The sequence below is a fragment of the Ovis canadensis genome, chromosome X (assembly GCF_042477335.2).
Source record: "Ovis canadensis isolate MfBH-ARS-UI-01 breed Bighorn chromosome X, ARS-UI_OviCan_v2, whole genome shotgun sequence".
Lineage (NCBI taxonomy): Eukaryota > Metazoa > Chordata > Mammalia > Artiodactyla > Bovidae > Ovis > Ovis canadensis.
In genome coordinates, this window is record NC_091727.1 from 117,892,194 (window position 1) to 117,913,765 (window position 21,572).

Consider the following 21,572-nt stretch of genomic DNA (forward strand, 5'->3'; position numbering starts at 1 on the left):
CCTGGAAAGAGGAACCATTTGTACTCAAACACATGGTGGTCGAAAGAAAACTTTGTTATCATTGCTGTGACAGAACTGCAGCTAAATTTAGCAAGCTACGTACTTTGTGTGTGTGCCTCTGCACATGTGTGATGCCTGGAGAAAGTAACACATTGTTTCCAAAAAGCAAAATGTCCCCAGACCAAAAAGAAAAGCTTCTTCTTACCTGGGATTTGACTGCCATGACCATTCCTCACCCCACTTACTTCATATCTTCGCTTTTTCTCTGTCCTGTGTAGCATGACATTCTTTCAAAAGAGATTATATCACTAGAGGAACACTGGAACTTGGTGGAGTTTTGGGTCTTTTTCTGTTCTCTGGTGGTTTCTGTGCTTGGATTGAAATAAACTGAGGTGTTGAGCATCTGTATTTTGAATGGGCTTCACACAAATATGAGAGTCTAATCTCTTTTTAAATTAATTAATTTATTTTAATTGGAGGATAATTACAACAGTGTGATGAGTTTTGCCACACATCAACATGAATCAGAAGCCCCTTACCACCTCCCTCCCCACCCTCTCCCTCTGGGTTGTCCTAGAACACTGGCTTTGGGTGCCCTGCTTCATGCATGGAACTTGCACTGGCCATCTATTTCACATATGGTAATGTACATGTTTCAATACTGTTCTCTCAAATCATCCCATAATCTTTTGATAGCAATTTTGTATATATTTTTATTCTTCACAGTAAGCGGTAAATAGATGCTCTCAGTATTTTTTGAAATTTGTTCCAAAATTGCAATATCAAGTAACAATGTGAATGAGATGCTATACCTCCCTGTTAGCATGTACAGTAACAAAAGGCCTCTCTGGGATTCACATGTTCTAAAAATACAAACTATATATAATGTATCATAACTGTCTTCACCAAAGTGAATGCTTCTGCCAGTGTGGAAAATAGGAGCAGTTTAATTTCTTGAAATCCACAGAAAAGATGTGGAGAAGAAGGTGAGATAAACATATGCTGGAGGGGACTTTCCTGGTGGTCCAGTGGTTAGGAATCTTCCTTCCAGTGCAGGGAACATGGTTTCCATCCCTGGTTGGGGAACCAAGATCCTATGTGCCCCAAGGCAACTAAACCTGCATGTTGAAATGAAGACCAGTACAGCCAAACACAATAAAACCCCAAAATATATGCCGGAGGCCTGGTGCAGAGTGAAACCCACCTAGAGTCGTGAGACACTTTTAGGAAAAGGTAGGAAAAGGAATAGAGGAGAGAGAGGGAGGAAATGGGAGAGTGGGTATTAGGATTTTTTATATTTTTAGGTGCATCAAGTTTTAGTTGCACCCTTGGGATCTTTGACCTTCATTGTGGCATGCAGGTTTTTTTGTTTTGTTTTGTTTTAATTTTAGTTGCAGCATGAAGGATCTAGTTCCCTGACCCAGGACTGAACCCAGAGCCCCTGTATTGGGAGCATGGAATCTTAAACACTGAACCACCTGGGTCAGGGTCCTGGGTCTTCCAGGTGTAGTAGTCAGGTAAGAATTTGATTTGAAATGACTCTGAGAGGGTGTTACGTTCTGGGCCTGTGGCTCTCAAATTTTTTTATCTCAGTACAACTTTAAACTCTTAAAAATTTTGGGAACCACAATTCACCTTTGTTTCCCTGTGTCCCACAGTTGTTCATCCCAAGGGCACTCCTTCCTTAACAGCCTGCACTCTGAACTACCTCAGAGTTCACTTCCTGGGAAGATTAACCTATGACAAGTGTCTAGCCCAGGAACTTCCATATTTATGCAATTTACTTTTCCCAGTAAGGGATATACATGACTTCAAATAAGTAAGTTTTATGCTTGTGTGGGGATTATTTGTTTTGTAAACAATTTTTTAAAAATCTCGTAAGGTAGTTCTTGGATACTATAGCTTAGGAAAATATGGCATAATCATTAGGGAAATTCAAATCAGAACCACAATGAGGTACCTCTTCCCACTCATCAGGATGACTATAATTTTAAAAAGAAAGGAAAAGAACAAGTTTTGATGAGGATCTAGAGAAGTTGCAATGCTGGGTCACTGCTGGTCTGAATATAAAATGATGAAGCTCCTGTGGAAAACTGGCTACTGTGAAAAGTCTGGCAGTTCCTCGAAAAGTTAAACAGGGTTGTCATATGATCCACACATTCTATTTTGTATATCTAAAAGAATTGAAAGCAGTGACTTTAACAGGCATTTGTACATCCATGTTCATACCAGCATTTTTCACAACAGCTGAAACATGGGAGCAGCCTAAACATCCCTTGACGGGTGGATGGATGATCTAAATGTAGTGGAATATTATTCAGTCTTAAAAAGGAAGGAAATTCTGACAATGCGAAAACAATGATGAAGACTTAAGACTTTATGCTAAATGAAATTAGCCAGTAACAAATGGACAAATACTGTCTTATTCCTCTTATCTGAGTTATCTAGAAGAGTCAGATTCATAGAAACAGAAAGAACAGTGGTGGTTGCCAGAGGCTGGAGGGGAGGGAAGACTGGGGAGCTTTACTTAATTCACACAGCATCTCAGATTGGGATGATGAAAGTTCTGGAGAAGGATATTAGTGATGGTTTCACAGCAATGTAAATATTCTTAATGTCACTGAATTGTACACTTAAAATGGAAAAAATTTGTGTTACGAATATTTTATTACCGTATACTTTTTTAAAACTAAGTATAAATATGTCTAGAATCTTGCAATACATTAGTAAGTTGGTTGCATAAAATAGTTAATGAGTCATTCCTTTTCATTGCCAAATAATAGTTCATTGTAGGGATATTCATTGGAAGGACTGATGCTGAAACCGAAGCTCCCAATACTTTGACCACCTCACGTGAAGAGCCGACTAATTGGAAAAGACCCTGTTCCTGGGAAAGGTTGAGGGCAGAAGGAGAAGGGGATGAGAGAGAATGAGATGGTTGGATGGCATCACCAACTCAATGGACATGAGTTTGAGCAAACTCCTGGAGATTGTGAAGTACAGGGACGCCTGGCATGCTGCAATCCATGGGGTCACACAGAGTCAGACACAACTGAGCGACTGAACAACAACAACCACCTTAAAAATATTAAGCTAAGTGAGTGAAGTTAGTCGCACAAAAACCACGTATTGCAAGATGTCTGGAGCAAGTCCTTAGAGTCGGAAACTAGTTTAGTGCTTGCCTAGGGCTGGGAGGAGATGTGGGAAGGAAAGAGGAAAGGTTGCAAAGTGGTGTTAATGGACACAGGGTGTTTTGAGGCAGTGATGATAAGGTTTTAAGTTGATTGTGGTGGTGATTCTACAACTCAGTGGCAATACTGAAAATCATTGAATTCACTTTATATCTCAATAACGCTTTTGTTAACAAAAAGATTCATGAAAACCAAAATCATAGAAAAGTCTCAAGGAATATCTTTCCTGATTGACCTAAGAAATTAACCTTTTATGCCTCTGTGTGGAAAGGTTCATGAATTTTCTTGTATTTCCCTTCAATCATTCAGTAAATATTTATTGCCAATTTTCTGTGGGCAAATAACACTATTGAATGACATAGTGATCTACAAAAAATAGTCTTAAAACATGGTGTCTGCCTTTCAGAAGCTTTCTCTCTGATTGAGACAAGCCATACACACACAAAATGAAAATAATTAAGGCTGTGCCACATTGGAGTTCAATTATTGACTCATGTCCATTTGCCACACACTATAAACAGAAAGCATTATTATTGTAAAATTAGCGATAATGAAAATAAGTTTTCACAGTGGTTAAGAGCAAGGGCTCTGGACCAAGACTGTCTGGTCTGAATCTTGGCTCCATCATTTGCCAACTGTGTGGCCTTGTGCAAGTTAGTTAACTTGTCTGTGCCTCAGCATCCTCCTGTGGAAAATAGGGATGATTATGATAATAATGGAACCTACTTCAGAGAGTTGTTGTGAGGATTAGATGTGTTAATAGAGATAAAGTGCTCAGAACAGATCCTCGCACATAGTAAATGCTCAATGCAAGTATTAGTTACCGTTATTTCCAGAAAACTGTGGGTGACCTCTTTGATGAATATTGAATATTTGTGCAGTGAAAAGCTTTAAACCTACATTAAAGATACTTTTTAACGGAGCTGAAACCCTATGCTGGAGATTTTGGCAACACATATGGCATGTGTCATTCAGGATGTCATAGTTTTATTGGCTCAAGGCTGTTATGTTCTGAGCCCGTATCTCCGAACCAACTGAGAGAGCAAGTCCACCATGGTAATGCAAAGGCAAGAAGGGAGTTTGTTTATTCCTAGCGCGCTAGGGCCCAAGTCTCATCCCGCACAAGGGAATCCGACAAGAGCCCCGAACAAAGGAGTATGGCGGCTTATATACAGGCAGTTCTTTGTCTCAGTTACAGGAGTAGCTGGTGTTATATGATTGGCCAGGCAGGATGAGCGCATATCTTGTCTCTTTCTGGTAAACATGACTCAGGTCCTAGAGACCGTCGTTTGGTCCCTAACATTCCCCCCTGTCCTTAGATCATATAGAGGAATCTTCCTCTTGGTCCTGAGACACAGTTTGATATTGTTGTCGAAGCACAAACAGCTGTACTGTATTTATGTGTTTCTTTACAAAGGCTACAAGTCTATTGATAATACATGGGCCAAAGGTAAGCATTAGTAATAGTACTAGCAGGGGTCCTAGCAAGGTGGAGATTAAGGTAGTCAGCCAAGGGGATTGTTGAAACCAAGATTCAAACCATCCCTGTTGAGCCTCACGTTCTCGTTTACGTTGGGCTAGTCCTTTTCTCACTTTGGCCTGTATGATCAGCATAGAAACAGCACTCTTTTCTTAGGGCAGCACAGAGTCCCCCTTGTTGCAGAAAGAGCAGATCTAATCCCCTCCTGTTTTGCAGAACTACTTCAGATAGAGAAGTTAGAGACGATTTTAAATGACTAATAGATTGCTCTATACGGGTAATGTCTTTATCTATGGCCGCTCTCAGGGAGTTAAATCCTTGGCTTTGCAGGGACAGAGCTGTTATTCCGGTTCCAGCCCCGGCTATTTCAAGACCGAACATAGTTGCTATGGTTATGGCGGTAAGAGGTTCCCTCTTAACTTTGTAAGTTTTTTTTGGAGGATTTAGAGTTAATTTTTGGGCCCAATAATCATATATTGCTTTTTCTGGTTGGTACAGAATCTTTGGCACGACAGCCACCATAACACAGAATTCTTTTTTGGGGTCAAAGATTGAGCTATGCAGGCATGGAGTTAGCCCCGTGTGTGAACAGACCCACCATCTCCCCATTTGAGGTATTAACCATTTAGCTACAGGCAAATCATCAGGCTCGATGACATGCACACAAAGTGGAGACTTTGCTGGTAACACCGCGCCCATGCATAAGCCCTTTCCCCATACCTCTTTCATCGTAAGACCCACCTTTCGGTCCCCGCAGTGACATTGAGGAGGATCGGTGCTGTTGGCCCAGTCATAAGAGGCGTTGAGGCCTACTGCTTCATAATAAGGGGGAATTAAGTTGTAACATAACCAACAAGATTTAGTTGCCTCAGGATGGGTCTGATTCAGGGTGGCATAAGCTGCCCTAACCAGCTTCCATAGGGGATCTATTTTAGCGAGCGCTTCTGCTTTGGGGCTCACTGCCAAAGATGTTGGCACGGAAGTCGCTAGGCGGGGGGTTACAGCCAGCTTTTCTACTTTGTTGGGCCCGATACTGTGTACAAGAATTGGCTCTAAGACCTGGCTCACTACTATAATCCCTTTCCCATCAACCCCAAGCCCTCCTGATTCCCTCGTCTGTAGCCCCCAAGATAGGCCTGAGATCCAGGTCCCCTCTTTTTTGCTTTTTTCTGGATTGAACCTTATTCTGACTTGTGCATAATTGCAACTTTCACAGCTAAAAGTTGGATCTCCGAGGACCCTAGGGAGGGGCTTGGCGAATGAAAAATTAAGTAAATCTCGATTTCCTACTTCCCAGTGCCGAGGTCCATCATTAGAAGTAACACAATCCCAAGTTTTACAATAAGAGTCTTGTGCCCCCCCCCACAGGTCTTCCAGTCATGTTTGGGTGCGCCTGGGCATGCCCAGAACCCTTGTTCTCGGAGATAACCCCTAGCCCAAGGCACATTTACCATAGGCTTAAGGTCAAAGTACAAGTCTGGCCACCATGTGTTTGGTGGATGTATTGCAGTAGTGGAGTTTAGCACCTCTCGTGTTAGTCCATTTTGCAGCTTCCAGGTGATTTTGACGGGTTGATGCGGGTTCACACTGGCAGCTCCAGAGCAGAGTAACTGGGTCATCCACAAGACGGCCCAGCCGAGCTGTCCTGGTCCTGTTGGTGCCTTCAAAGCTTTAGCCTTAGGGGGGTAGACGGGTGCAGAGATGCTTCTCATTTTTTCTCAGCATCTTCCTGCTCTGCTGAAGCAGCTGGGCGTACGTGGTTGCAATGCACCCAAGGCCCGATACCGTTGACCTTTAGGGCAGTTGGGGTGGTAAGGAGAACAACATAAGGACCCTTCCATTTGGGTTCTAGTGCCTTGGTTTGGTGCCTTTTGACCCATACCCAATCTCCTGGGCCAATGTCATGTGAGGGAATAGTTCCCTTATTTTGACCCACATGTATTTCCCGGAGCAGTTTCCAGACACGAGAGTGCACCTTGCTTAAGGCCATCAAGGCCTCTTGGAATTGTCCCAACGTGGGAGGCGGTAGTTTTTTCTCTTCAAATATTGGACATACAGGGGGAGGTCTCCCATACAGAATTTCAAATGGGGTCAGATTAAGTTGATAAGGAGTATTACGCGCACGGAAGAGGGCGAAGGGAAGGAGGGTCACCCAGTCCCTGCCAGTCTCTATAGCCAATTTAGTTAAAGTTTCTTTTAGAGTCTGATTCATTCTTTTTACTTGCCCTGAGCTCTGTGGACTGTATTCACAATGTAACTTTTATTTAGTCCCCAGGGCTAGGGCAAGGCTCTGAACTATTTGACTCACAAAAGCAGGTCCATTATCAGAGCCGATGGTCACTGGCAGGCCAAACCTGGGAACTATTTCTTCTAAAATCTTTTTTGCCACTATCATCGCAGTTTCTCCGTTTGTAGGAAAAGCCTCCACCCACCCTGAGAAGGTATCCACCAACACTAACAAGTACCGGTAACCATACTTGCCTGGCCTTACCTTGGTTCGGTAAAATCTATTTCCCAGTGTTGCCCTGGTCCTTCTCCCCGATACCTCAGTCCTGCATGTTGTCTTTTTCCTGGCCTCATCTGTTGACACGCCTTACAAGCATGCACTATGTTCTTTACAGTTGTCTGGTGCTGGGGAAATCGCAGGCACTCAGTTTGAAAGAGCATCAGAGTCTTTTTTTCTCCCAGATGAGTAGGCAAGTGTAAATGCTCACATAGTTGCCGTTCCAACTGAGCAGGGAGTATCAAGTAGCCGTCTGAGTCTCGGTACCATCCATCTTTACCTTTTTGAAGGTTGGTGTGTTCTTGGATCCAAGCAAGGTCTGTGGATGAATACTCAGGGGTTGGGGGCAGAGTTCCCATACCTGGAGGTGGAAGTCCGATCGCCAACACAGGGGTGATGAAATCTTCATCAGCTACTTTTCAAGCTTCCAGGTCTGTGGCACGATTCCCTCATGCCGTGGGGCTGTCACCCTTCTGATGTCCAGGTACGTGTACTATTGACACAGCCCGAGGCATCTGTACAGCCTCTAAAAGTCTACGGATTTCAGGCAAGTTTTAAATTTCTTTTTCTTTAGCTGTCAAAAACCCCCGTTCCTGTTATATCAGGCCCTGGATGTGTACCGTGCCAAAAGCATAGCGACTGTCAATGAAAATAGTTATTTTTTTTCTTTTGGCTCTCTAATGCTTGAATCAGGGCAATTAACTCTGCCTTTTGTGCTGAGGTATCCGGGGGAAGGGCCTCTGCCCATATCGTCTGTCCAGAGTCATCTACTACTGCGGCTCCCGCCCATCTCTATCCATCTTTTACATAACTGCTGCCATCTGTGAACCATTTTAGCTCACTGTTATCCAGTGGAGTATCAGTTAAGTCCTTTCGCATTGCTGTTACCCTGGCCAGTATCTCATCACAATCATGGAGGGGGCTATTTTCCTCTGGATCGGGCAAAAGAGTGGCCAGATTTAGAGTGCAGGGCGTTTGGAAATGAATCCGTGGGGTGTCAAGTAGCAAGGCCTGGTAGTGTGTCAAGCGGGCATTAGAAATCTATTTACCTGGGGGTTGCTTTAAAACTCTCTCTATGGCATGAGGAGTGTAGACCAAGAGTCTCCGTCCATAAGTCAGTTTATCAGCATCGTGGACTAAGAGCGCGGTGGCCACGATGATACGGAGGCAAGGTGGCCATCTGGCTGCCACTGGGTCCAGTCTCTTGGAAAGGTAAGCTACAGGTCGCCTCCATGGTCCCCATCTCTGTGTTAGTACCCCTTTTTTTATCCCCCGCTTTTTATCTACAAATAATTGGAAAGGCTTAGATGGATCAGGGAGGGCAAGGGCAGGAGCTTCTAGCAAGGCTCGCCTGAGCTCTTGGAAGGCCTCTTTCATTGGCTCAGTCCATTTCCAGTCCTTGTTTTCTTTGGTCCCTTCATATAGGGGCCTGGCCTTTTCTGCAAACCCCAAGATCCATAACCAGCAATATCCCACAGTTTCCAGAAATTCTCTCACTTATCTAGGGTTAGCCGGCTCAGGGATCTGGAGGATAGTTTCTTTCATAGCCTGTGTTAGCCACCTCTGGCCCTGTTTTATCTTATAACCGAGGTATGTAACCTCTTGCTTGGCAATCTGGGCCTTTTTGGCACTGGCCCTGTAACCTAAAGTCCCCAAGGTTTGGAGAAGGTCACCTGTTGCCTCTTGGCACTCTTTCTCTGTAGCTGCTGCCAGCATAAGGTCATCAACATATTGTAATAAAACAATGGTAGGGTGCTCAACCCGATACTCACGGAGGTCTTCATCCAGGGCCTCATTAAATAACGTGGGCGAGTTTTTGAAACCCTGTGGTAAGCGAGTCCATGTCAGCTGCACAGGGGTCTGACCACCGTCTTCCTGCCATTCGAAGGCAAAGATCTCTTGGCTTGCAGGGGCAAGAGGCAAACTGAAAAAGGCATCTTTTAAATCTAAAACAGTGTACCAAATGTAGTTTGGAGGCAAGTTGCTTAGCAATGTATAAGGGTTAGGAACCATAGGATGAATATCACTCACCCGTTTGTTGACTTCTCGTAGATCTTGAACCGGTCTAAAATCAGTTCCCCCAGGCTTTTTCACAGGAAACAGGGGAGTGTTCCATGGGGACCGGCACCTTTTTAGGACCCCAGCGTCTATGAGGCTTTGTATATGAGGAGTAATTCCTTGTCGAGCCTCTTGACTCATGGGATATTGTCGTACCCTCACCAGGGAAGCACTGGCTTTTAGTTCCACAATGATAGGGGGCCTCTGTTTGGCTAGTCCCATTCCTGCTGTTTCAGCCCAGGCCTGAGGGTATCTTTGAACCCATGGTTGTACTTCGGGGCTTATTGTCGCTGGGGCCTCTGGCAAGTAGAGTCTGTATTTATCTTTTAATGCCAGAGACAAGACCTGAAGAGGATGCCCGGTCCCATCTAAAACCGACACTTGTCCGTGGTCGAAATGAATTTGGGCATTTACTTTAGATAGTAAATCCCTTCCCAACAAGGGCGCTGGACACTCAGGTATCACCAGAAAAGAATGGGTCACCTGGTGGGCCCCCAAGTTCACATGCCGTTTTGTAGTCCATCCATATCGTTTAGTCCCGGTTGCTCCCTGCACCCAGCTACTTTTCTTAGACATGGGTCCATCTTTTTGGTTTAAGACTGAGTATTGGGCTCCCGTGTCTACCATGAAGCCAATGGGTTTCCCCTCCACATTTATAGTTATCCAGGACTCGGGGAGGGGCTTTGAGCCCAGACCCCACTAGTCGCTATCCTCACCCGCATAGAGGATATGACTGTCTGGAGAGGGAGTCTCATTCTTGGGGTTCTTGGGCCCCTCTTTTAGATTTTTCTTGGGGCATTTATCTTTCCAATGTCCAAACTCTTTACAAAATGCACATTGGTTTTTCTCAAGCTTACGCCTTGTCGTTTTTTCTTCAGTTTTTGAGTCCAATTTTTTCCCTTTTTGGAACCTGTTTTTGTTTTCAACCCCAGCAAAAAATATCTGGGCCAGCTCTTTTTGATTTTTACAGTTTTCTTTAGCTCTAAATTCTCTTTCTTCTCTTCTAATGTGGTCTTCTCTCTCTTCTGGGGTCTCTCTATGATTAAAAACTCTCTTGGCTGCCCTAACTAGATCTTGCAAGGATTGTTCACTTAACCTCTCTATCTTTTGTAACTTTTTTCTAATATCGGGGGCTGCTTGATTTACAAATGCTAACATAACTGCCGCTCGTGACTCATCTGCCTGTGGGTCCATAGGGGTATACTGTCTAAAAGCTTCCATTATCCTTTCAAGGAAGGCTGCTGGGCTCTCATTTGGTTCCTGCCTCACTGAATTTATTTTGGCCAAATTAGTTGGCTTCCTGGCGGCCGCTCTAAGGCTGGCCATAAGAGTCTGACGGTACACTCAGAGATGCTCCCTACCTTCAGCGTGTTTGAAGTCCCAGTTGGGTCACAGCAAGGGGAATCCCTCCTCAATGAGGTTAGGCTGTATTGTGGGCCTCCCATCCACCCCTGGCACATTCTTCCGAGCTTCTGACAGGATCCGCTCACGCTCCTCTGTAGTGAAAAGCACCTGTAACAGTTGCTGACAATCATCCCAAGTGGGATTGTGAGTAAAAAGGATAGACTCTAAAAGATCAGTAAGACCCTGTGGTTATTCAGAGAAGGAGGGAGTCTGGATTTTCCAATTGTACAAATCACTAGTGGAGAAGGGCCAATACTGATATGTCTGCTCTCTACCCTCTCTGGCTGGCCCCGCCTAGACCGGAAACGCGTGAACGGTGGAGGATGGGACTTCTGGGTCTTCTTCCGCTATGATGGCCATTTCTCTTGTTCTTCCCGGAGTTCCCTGGGAGGGGCCCCCTTCTCTGGGATGAGCTGAAGGCTCGGTTCTCCTCCTGGCTTCTCCCGATGAAACCTGTGGAACCTGTGGAAGCAAGGGCGGATGTGGATCTGCATATGGGGCTGGGAACAATTCAGTCTCCAGATCTATCAGATTAGGATACAGAGAAGATTCCTGGAAGACCGGCTTTGGTCGATTCTCGTCCTTTTTTCCTTCTTTTCTTCGGAAGCCTTCATGACTAGCACCTGTGGGCTTGACGAGGTTGGAGTTGGGGAAGAGGGACGGGGAGGTTTAGGAGGAGCGAGAACAAAGGGTTTAAGCCATTCCGGCGGGTTTCTCACTAGATCCTGTCAGACCAGAATGTAGGGAGTCTGATCTGGGTGCCCAGCAGGACTAGGAGTAAGCACCCTCTCTTTAACTGCCTGGATAATTTGGGGATTGAAGGTTCCCTCTTGTGGCCATCCGACGTCAAACGTGGGCCATTCGGCGGAACAGAAAGTCACCAGTTTGCTCTTCTTTACCAGTAATGAAAGATTCCGAGCTCTAGACTTGAAATCAGAGAAGTGGTTAATCATAAGAGATAAAGGAGAAGTTGTTTGTCTCATGATCACAGAAAAGTACACTGGGAGCCAACAGAGCACACAAAGAGCAACGCAAACACCACAAATAGACAAACAGATAACAAATGCAAGGTGGCCACCGAAAATGCACTCAATCTTACCTGCAGGATGTTCACAGAGCCAGCCGCCTCCCCAGCACGAAACCGGGCCCTGGCCTTGCGCTGGACTTGCCTCTGCACTTTACACCCAGATGCGTCCCCAGTACGATACTCGGCCCCTCCCCAGTATGATACTCGGCCCCGGACTTAATCTGGGCTTCTGCAACGTTAGCACCGGTGCTCAGAGCTCTTATCTTCTAACAAGGTTACTCCCTTCTACCAGGAGAGTTGTCCTCCCCAGCGGGACGGAGATCCCGGACGAGCCCCCAGATGTTATGCTCCGAGCACGTATCTCCGAACCGACCGAGAGAGCAAGTCCACCACAGTAATGCAAAGGCAAGCAGGGAGTTTGTTTATTCCTAGTGTTCTAGGGCCCAAGTCTCATCCCGCACAAGGGAATCCAACAAGAGCCCCGAACAAAGGAGTATAGCGGCTTATATACAGGCAGTTCTTTTTCTCAGTTACAGGAGTAGCTGGCGTTACATGATTGGCCAGGCAGGATGAGCGCATATCCTGTCTCTTTCTGGTAAACATGACTCAGGTCCTAGAGACCGCCGTTTGGTCCCCAACAAAGGCAACTACAATGTCCCATATCCTGAGTGAGCATGAAGTACAGGCTCAATAAATATTAGAATTCAAAGAAAAAACTTGGATTAAAATGTTAACATTTTGGATGATGCAATTATATAATTTTTTACCATTTTCTAATTTTTTTCTCAAAATGACTGGATTACTTTTATTTGTTTATATATTTTATTGTTAATATTTCAAGTCCACAGAAATGGACTCCATAGAGACTAACATGCTGAGCCCTTATGGCAGAAAGGGAAGAAGAACTAAAGAGCCTCTTGATGAAAGTGAAAGAGGAGAGTGAAAAGCTGGCTTAAAGCTCAACATTCAGAAAACAAAGATCATGGCATCCGGTCCCATCACTTCATGGCAAATAGATGAAGAAACAGTGGAAAGAGTGTCAGACTATATTTTGGGGACTCCAAAATCACTGCAGATGGTGACTGTAGCCATGACATAAAAAGATACTTACTCCTTGGAAGAAAAGTTATGACCAACCTAGACAGCATATTAAAAAGCAGAGACATTAGTTTGTCAACAAAGGTCCGTCCAGTCAAGGCTATGGTTTTTCCAGTGGTCATATACGGGTGTGAGAGGTGTACTGTAAAGAAAGCTGAGTGCTGAAAAATTGATGCCTTTGAACTGTGGTGTTGGAGAAGACTCTTGAGAGTCCCTTGGACAGCAAGGAGATCCAGCCAGTCCATCCTAAAGGAAATCAGTCCTGAATGTTCACTGGAAGAACTGATGCTGAAGCTGAAACTCCAATACTTTGGCCACCTGATACGAAGAACTGACTCATTTGAAAAGATCCTGATGCTGGGAAAGATTGAAGGCGAGAGGAGAAAGGGATGACAGAGGATGAGATGTTTGGATGGCAGCACCAACTCAATGAATAGGAGTTTGAGTAAACACTGGAAGTTGGTGATGGACAGGGAGGCCTGGTGTGCCACAGTCCATGGGGTCGCAAAGTGTCGGACACGACTGAGCAAGTGAATGAACTGAACTGAACATGCTGAGCACACATATACCCGTTACTTAGCTTTGTTAAACTGTAACCCTTGGAACTTCCCTGGTGGTCCAGTGACTAGGACTCTGTGCTTCCAGTGCAGGGATCAGGGTTCGATCCCTGGTCAGGGAATTAGATTCCACATGCCCCAACTAAAAGTTCGAATGCTACAACTGAAAAATCCCACGTGCCACAGCCGAGGAGCCTACATTGCACAGCTTAAAAGAAAAGAATGGAAGAGATCCCTTGTGCCGCAATGAAGGCTCAGCCCAATAAATAAATTCAAAAAATTTTTGAAATATAATAAAAAGTATGTCTGGAGCTTTTAAATAAATAAAAGCAACTAGTAAATAAAAGTTCACTTTAAAAAAATAAGTAAAAATAAACGGTAACCCTAGGCCTTGTGTACCTGAGTTTCCTTTCGTAAGAATTAAAAGGTTACAGAGTTGACACCCTGCATGTACCTTTCTCAGTCTCTCAGACACCATCTCTCCCTAGAAGTGCCCTTATCTTGAGTATATTTATGCTACTACTACAGTGAGAGTATTCATAAATAATATAGGGTTTTTGCACATTTTGAAACTATATATACAGAGAACAAACTTGTGGTTGGAAGGAATAGTTAGGGAGTTTGGAATGGGCATGTACACACTGCTATATTTAAAAAGAATAACCAACAAGAACCTACTATATAGCACATGGAACTCTGATCAGTGTTATGTGGCAGCTTAGATGCTGGAGGCAGGTGGGGGAAGTTTGTATATATGTGGCTGAGTCACTTTGCTGTTCACCTGAAACTATCACAACATTGTTCACTGACTATACCTCAATACAAAATAAAAAGTTAAAAAAATATACACAAATGGTAATCTGTACATGTATCATTCTTAAATGCCATTTTCATTTAGCACTTTCTGAGACTCCTTCATGTTGCTACATGTAGCTCTAGTTCATTTTCGCTGTTGTAGAGAATTCCAGAAGGTCTATGTCTATTTGTCCTTTCTTTTCATGGAGGACATTTATATCCTTTCCATTTTTTCCCTATTGCAAATGGGGTTCCTCTGAAAAATCTTGGGGATATGTATAGATCTCTCTAAATGTCCAACTAAAAGAGAAATTTACATCTTCCACTTGACCAGATATTGCCAAATTGCTCTGTATAGTACTTCTATTCTCACCGGCAGGGCCAAGAAGTTTCCATTACTTCACATCCTTGCCAAAAGTTGATATGTGTTGTGCTTTTAAAACTTGCCAGTTTGATGGATGTGAAATGATATCTTATGGAAAGTGCATAGAATTTTGCCTGGCACATAGTAGGGTCTGAGTAAGGGTGAGTTACTATTTTAATGACCATATCCATAATCAGTATGATAATCAATATGGGTTGGGAACCTCTTCATTTGTTTGTTGGTCATTAAAAGTTTTCTGTAAGGTACCTCTCAGGTCTTTTTCCCATTGTTCTACTACATTGCATTTTCTTAGTGGTTTATAGGATTCTTTATGTTTTCTTGCACTAATCCTTTGTTTCTTATGTATTCTTTGGCGTGTCTTTAACTTCATTTATGGTGTCTTTTGTCATTCAGAATTATGTTTTTTTTTTTTTTTTACTTTAACATCCTCAGATATATCATTTCACCCTTTGGGTTGTGCTTTTTATGTCTTATTTTAAAAAACCCTTCCCTATTAGTGGGGCTTCCCAGGTGGTGACAGTGGTCAAGAATCCACCTGCCAATGTAGGAGACATGAGATGCAGATCTGATCCCTGGATCAGGAAGATCCCCTGGAGAAGGAAATGGCAATTCACTCCAGTATTCTTCCCTATTAGTGGTTATGAATTCCCAAGGGAACTCTATTTTTCTGGACAGAGCCCAGGCCTAGGTAGGCAATCTTTCATTTAGTCTCCTCTGCCAGTGGACACATGGTTTTCCCTAATTTTCCATTTCACGGAGGGAATAATGAATTAATGGCCCACGATTAATATGAGGGTCTTGGTCTCAAAGCCGTGGCTCCTCTCTCTGTATGTACATTGAACGGATTAGTATTAGGCTCAGCTGAGAGCTGAACCTGATACTCCAAAATACTAGAGACATTGATAAGAGCAAAATTGTCTCATATGCCAGTCCAGAGAAAGGCAGTCCTCGCTGGCATAGAGTGTTTATCTTCACCATGTCCTCAGGTACCCAAGCTCTTTCTATCTTATTGTGCCAGTCTATGTGGGCTCTGTATCTCAGGTCACTACATAGTCCAAGAAGGCCCTAGCTTTCTCGTTTACATTCCAGCCAGCAAAAAAGAGCAAGAGGTCAAGAAAAAGGGACATGGCAGCTATCTTTTGAGGAAGATTCTCAGTAGCTTCCAAATGACATTTTCTTTAATATCCCATTGGTCAGAACTTAGTCATGGTCATCTTTATTCTGGATGACTGCCCAACTGAAGATTAGGAGTTTAGTTTTAGATACACAGGAGAATGCATAACAGTCTTGGCCACAGAGATCAAATCTCATCAAATCTCAAGTTGCCCATATAATACTCTTGTTTTTAGTTCTCTCATCCTTTCTGGTACCTTATTTTCTTGTACTCTCAACTGTGCCTTTCAGACAGTCATTCAATAATTATTTATTGAGTGTCTACTATGAAGCCAGGAACTCTTTTCAGAGCAGGACTTAGACCAGTGAAGAAGACAAAAGCCCTGCCCGCATGAAGCTTACATTCTAATTGAGGAAGGCAGACCACAAGCAAACCAGCAAATGTAATACCGTAATGTCAGAGGGTCTGAATTGGGATGGAGAAAAGTAAAGCATGTGATGAGGACTGCTGGGAGTGGAGTGAGTCGTTACCAACATTTGGGTGAGAGCATTTCAGGCAAAAGTAAGACCAAGTGCCCTGAGGTGGAAGTGGACACTGTGTGTTCAAGGAACAATAGGGTGTGTGTCGCTGGAGCATAGTAGGAAAGTGGAGAGAGAGAAAGAGATCAGGGGTACACCAAAGATGCCAAAGCACCAGATCAGCCAGAGCATAGCAGGCTTTTGCTTTTATTGGAGTGAGAAGAGACCCACTGGAGGGTTTGAACAGAGGGACATGCCACAGTCTGACTGACATTTCATTTATTTATTTGACCTCTCCACACTGCATGTGGGACCTTATTTTCCCAACCAGGGATCAAACATGTGCTCCTTGCAATAGAAGAATGGGCACTGAACCACTAGACCACAGGGAAGTCCTTGTCTTAAGTTTTATGAAGACCACTTCAGCTGTAGAGTTGAGAATAGAGTCTAAGGTAGTAAATGGTGGATGGGGGGGAGATAAGTGAGAAGACTACTGAGGTTGGCCAGGCAGGAGATGAAAGTGACTCAGATTAGGATGGTAGTAATGGAGGTGGCTTCCCCAGTGGCTCAGTGGTAAAGAATCTGCCTGCAATGCAGGAGACTCAGGAGACCCAGGTTCGATCCCTGGGTCAGTAAGATCCCCTGGAGGAGGGCACGGCAACCCACTCCAGGATTCTTGCTTGAAGAATCCCAGACAGAGGAGCCTGGCTGGCTACAGTCTATTGGGCTGCAAAGAGTCAGACATGACTGAAGTGACTTAGCACAGGACAGCAGAATGGGGGTGACAAGAAGGGGTAAAATTTCAGGTATATTGTGAAGGTTCAGCCAAAAGTATATGCTGAAGGGTCAAGACAAGTTGTGTGTGAGACAGAGATGACAGAACCAAATCTTCGGTTTCTGGCCTGAGCAAACATTGAGTGATGATGTCATTTACAGAGACGAGGAATTCTGGGAAACAAGCAGGTTGGGGGATGGAAATCAAGAGACCTGGTTAAATTAGAGATATGCAAGGGGAGACATGATTCAGTTGGGCATAGCATTTTCAAGTTTAGAGATATTTGGGTTGGAGATATGCCTGTGGGAGTCATCAGCATATACGTGGTCATGAGATGAGGGGAGATCAGGAGGAAAGGCAGCATAGAGTTTGGGGGAGTTGGCAGCAGGGAAGATGGGGACTTCCTCTTCTGATTCCTATTTTTTCAGTGAAATCAGAAGAAAGATCATTTGCTGAGAGTGACATGGTAGAGAAGAAACTGGAGGTTTGAGGAGAGGGGAGACAGTGTGAAATATCTATGTGTGATGTATTTTATATAACATTTCTAGGTGTTTGTTTTGGAACAGAGTTTTGTGTTATTCAAGGAGCAGTTTGCTGTGGTCGTTCACATTTACAGAAAGGAAAAGGTCATTTTATTTATTTTTTAAAAATATTTTTATGTTAAATTTATTTATTTTAATTGGAGGCTAATTACTTTACAATATTGTATTGGTTTGCCATACATCAACATGAATCCACCACGGGTGTACACAGGTTCCCCATCCTGAACCCCCCTCCCTCCTCCCTCCCTGTACCATCCTTCTGGGTCATCCCAGTGCACCAGCTCCAAGCATCCTGTATCATGCATCGAACCTGGACTGGTGATTCATTTCATATATGATATTTTACGTTTCAATGCCATTCTCCCAAATCATCTCACCCTCGCCCTCTCCCACAGAGTCCGAAAGACTGTTCTATACATGTGTGTCTTTCTTGTTGTCTCGCATACAGGGTTATCGTTATCATCTTTCTAACTTCCAAATATATGCATTAGTATACTGTATTGGTATTTTTCTTTCTGGCTTACTTCACTCTGTATAATCAGATCCAGTTTCATCCACCTCATTAGAACTGATTCAAATGTTTCCTTTTTAATGGCTGAGTAATACTCCATTGTGTATATGTACCACAGCTTTCTTATCCATTCATCTGCTGATGGACATCTAGGATGCTTCCATGTCCTGGCTATATAAACAGTGCTGCGATGAACACTGGGGTACACATGTCTCTTTCAATTCTTGTTTCCTCAGTGTGTATGCCCAGCTGTGGGATTGCTGGGTCATAAGGCAGTTCTATTTCCAGTTTTTTAAGAACTCTCCACACGGTTCTCCATAGTGGCTTTAATAGTTTGCATTCCCACCAACACTGTAAGAAGGTTCCCTAGGAAAAGATCATTTTAAAAGACATGTAGTTACTTCTAATCATCCTATCCTTGGCAACATAGAAAAAAGAAACAATCAGAAATAAGAAATGTTTTTACAGATTTCCAGTTGCCTTGAGGAAGTGGCGTGGGGGAGGGAAGTATTGGGAGTTTGGGATTAGCAAACGCAAACTATTATATATACCATGAATACACAACAAGGTCCTACTGCATAGCACAAAAAGCCATTTTCAGCATCCCATGATAAACTGTGTGGTAAAGAATATGAAAAAATATGTGTGTGTGTGTATACTGAATCACTTTACTATACAGCAGAAATTAACACAACATTGGAAATCAATCACATTTCAATAATATTTAAAAAAATCTAGAATATTTCTTAAATTCCAGCAAATGAATAAAATCAAAATGGAATTGGCTTTCCCCTTTCTTTACAAGGGAGGCATGACATCAAAGAGTGATTTGCCTAACGTCTCTTGCTCCCACCAGGACAGGGTGACTGTCATCCTACAGACAGGGTGAACTCCAGGGATGTTTGGCCACTGGTCCCCTTTCCAGGGAAGAATGCTGCTGCTCTACAATGCTGCACTGAAAGTGTAGACAGGACAGAGGACTAGAAACTGAGAAGCAATGCCTCAGCTGTCTTGGGCAGATTAGCTAAGTTCTAGAGAGAGTTCCAGAAAAACATCTATTTCTGCTTTACTGACTATGCCAAAGCCTTTTCTGTGTGAATCACAATAAACTGTGGAAAATTTTGAAAGAGATGGGAATACCAGACCACCTGACCTGCCTCTTGAGAAATCTGTATGCAGGTCAGGAAGCAACAGTTAGAACTGGACATGGAACAACAGACTGGTCCAAATAGGAAAAGGAGTACATCAAGGCTGTATATTGTCACCCTGCTTATTTAACTTCTATGCAGAGTACATCATGAGAAACGCTGGACTGGAAGAAACACAAGCTGGAATCAAGAGTGTCGGGAGAAATATCAATCACCTCAGATATGCAGATGACACCACCCTTATAGCAGAAAGTGAAGAGGAACTAAGAAGCCTCTTGATGAAAGTGAAAGGGAAGAGTGAAAAAGTTGGCTTAAAGCTCAACATTCAGAAAACGAAGATCATGGCATCTGGTCCCACCACTTCATGGGAAATAGATGGGGAAACAGTGGAAATAGTGTCAGACTTTATTTTTGGGGGCTCCAAAACCACTGCAGATTGTGACTGCAGCCATGAAATTAAAAGACACTTACTCCTTGGAAGAAAAGTTATGAGCAACCTAGATAGCATATGCAAAAGCAGAGACATTACTTTGCCGACTAAGGTCCGTCCAGTCAAGGCTATGGTTTCTTCCAGTAGTCATGCATGGATGTGAGAGTTGGACTGTGAAGAAGGCTGAGCACCGAAGAATTGATACTTTTCAACTGTGGTTTTGGAGAAGACTCTTGAGAGTCCCTTGGACTGCAAGGAGATCCAACCAGTCCATTCTGAAGATCAGCCCTGGGATTTCTTTGGAAGAAATGATGCTAAAGCTGAAACTCCAGTACTTTGGCCACCTCATTTCCAATGAGTTGACTCATTGGAAAAGACTCTGATGCTGGGAGGAATTGGGGGCAGGAGGAGAAGGGGATGACAGAGGATGAGATGGCTGGATGGCATCACGGACTCGATGGACGTGAGTCTTGGTGAACTCTGGGAGTTGGTGATGGACAGGGAGGCTTGGCGTGCTGTGATTCATGGGGTTGCAAAGAGTCGGACACGACTGAGCGACTGAACTGAACTGAACTGGGTCACCTGAAGATGTCATGGCCCCTAACCAAAGCGGATCTGAGTGTCTCAGTCTGGAGATCCCCAGAGATAAGGGCTAGACCTTGGCCAGGCAGTCCCTGAAGTTAGAGCCAGTGTGTACTCAGGAGCTCTCTCACATGTTCTGCTTCATATTCCCTTTCGCATGGACTAGATTACAGAGCATCATTTCCCCTCTCCTCCCAGGCCACCTCATGAAACCCTGGCAGTCATTAACAGATTTTTTTCTGCAGTGCCAGCTGTAGGAAGAAGCAAACGCTTCTTTAGCATATCCTTCACACTGTGAGGAACTTAACCTGGGAGAGACATGTACTTCTGCTTACCATAGTCATAGAGGATCTTTCTTTGCAGTCTTCAATTTTGTTAAACTGTCCATGTCAGAAGCCATGTGGACAAGTGGTGTAGATATGGACAAAGATCTCACATGGTGTACGTATGGATGAAGAAGTGGGACAGATCCAAGATGTGTTCAGGAAGTGAGTTCTGTAGGACTTTCCCAGTTAGACGTGGGAAGGAAGGAGCATGAGGATTCTAGACCAACCAAATCCAGCCCATTTATTTCTGTATGACCCACGACCTAAGAATGGATTTTACATTTTTCAATAGCTGGGAAAAAATCAAAAGGAACCTATCATTTTGGAACCTATGAAAATTATGTGAAAACTTTTTAGTGCACCCAATTGAAGATTGATTGGAACACAGCCCCACCCACTTGCTACATGCTGTCTAATGACTGCTTTCATTCTGCAACGGCAGGACTGACTAGTTGTGACGGAGACTGTATGGCTAGCCAAGCCCCAAATAGTTCCCATTTGGCTCTTTACAGAAAATGTATGCTGACCTAGGTGACTCGTGGGTTCCTGGCCTGGGTAACTGGATGGGAGATATTGTCATCACTGAGACGGGAAACACAGGAAGAAGAGCAGGTGTTCAGGGAAGAGCAGGAGGTCAGGTGGGGGCATGGTGATCCTGAAGTACCCATGGGTCTCCAAGGGGAGAAGCCCAGCAAGCAGCTGGGTATAGATTCTAGAACTTAGGAGAGAGGCTGCAGCTGGACGCCAAGCCAGGGAATCTTGACACCCTTCCGGTTCTACCTACCGAAGTAAACACACCAAAACCCATAGTCTTTTTCCCACTCTGGGTAAGGAGCTGAGAGTTCCAGGTTTGTTCTCAGGGCCAGTGTTTGCTTTAGCCATAAAGCTGACATTTCCTTTAGAACCCTAAAGATGTGACAAGGTGCAGGTGAAGGTGAGAGGGCTTTTGAGAATTTATTTGAGAATTGGAATGATCTTCAGTTTAGTCTCCAGTCTTCCTAGGATTTTAAGGCCTGTTCTTGTTTAAAGTGGGCTTCCCGGGTGGCTCGGTGGGTAAAGAATTCACCTGCAATGCAGGAGACACAAGAGACTCAGGTTCGATTCCTGGAGGAGGGCGTGGCACCCCAC

General features: G+C 44.0%; 1 protein-coding gene across 1 annotated transcript in view; it reads right to left on the reverse strand.

The window, feature by feature from the left end:
- Positions 1 to 7,066, reverse strand: part of LOC138930844 (uncharacterized) — a 66,268-nt gene extending 59,202 nt beyond the window's left edge. The window contains exons 1-2 of the mRNA XM_070291237.1: positions 7,026 to 7,066; positions 5,413 to 5,704 (exon numbers count right to left, since the gene is read on the reverse strand). Of these exons, the coding sequence (XP_070147338.1) occupies positions 5,413 to 5,704; positions 7,026 to 7,066 (333 nt within the window). The remainder of the gene's footprint in view (positions 1 to 5,412; positions 5,705 to 7,025) is intronic.
- Positions 7,067 to 21,572: the final 14,506 nt, after the last annotated feature.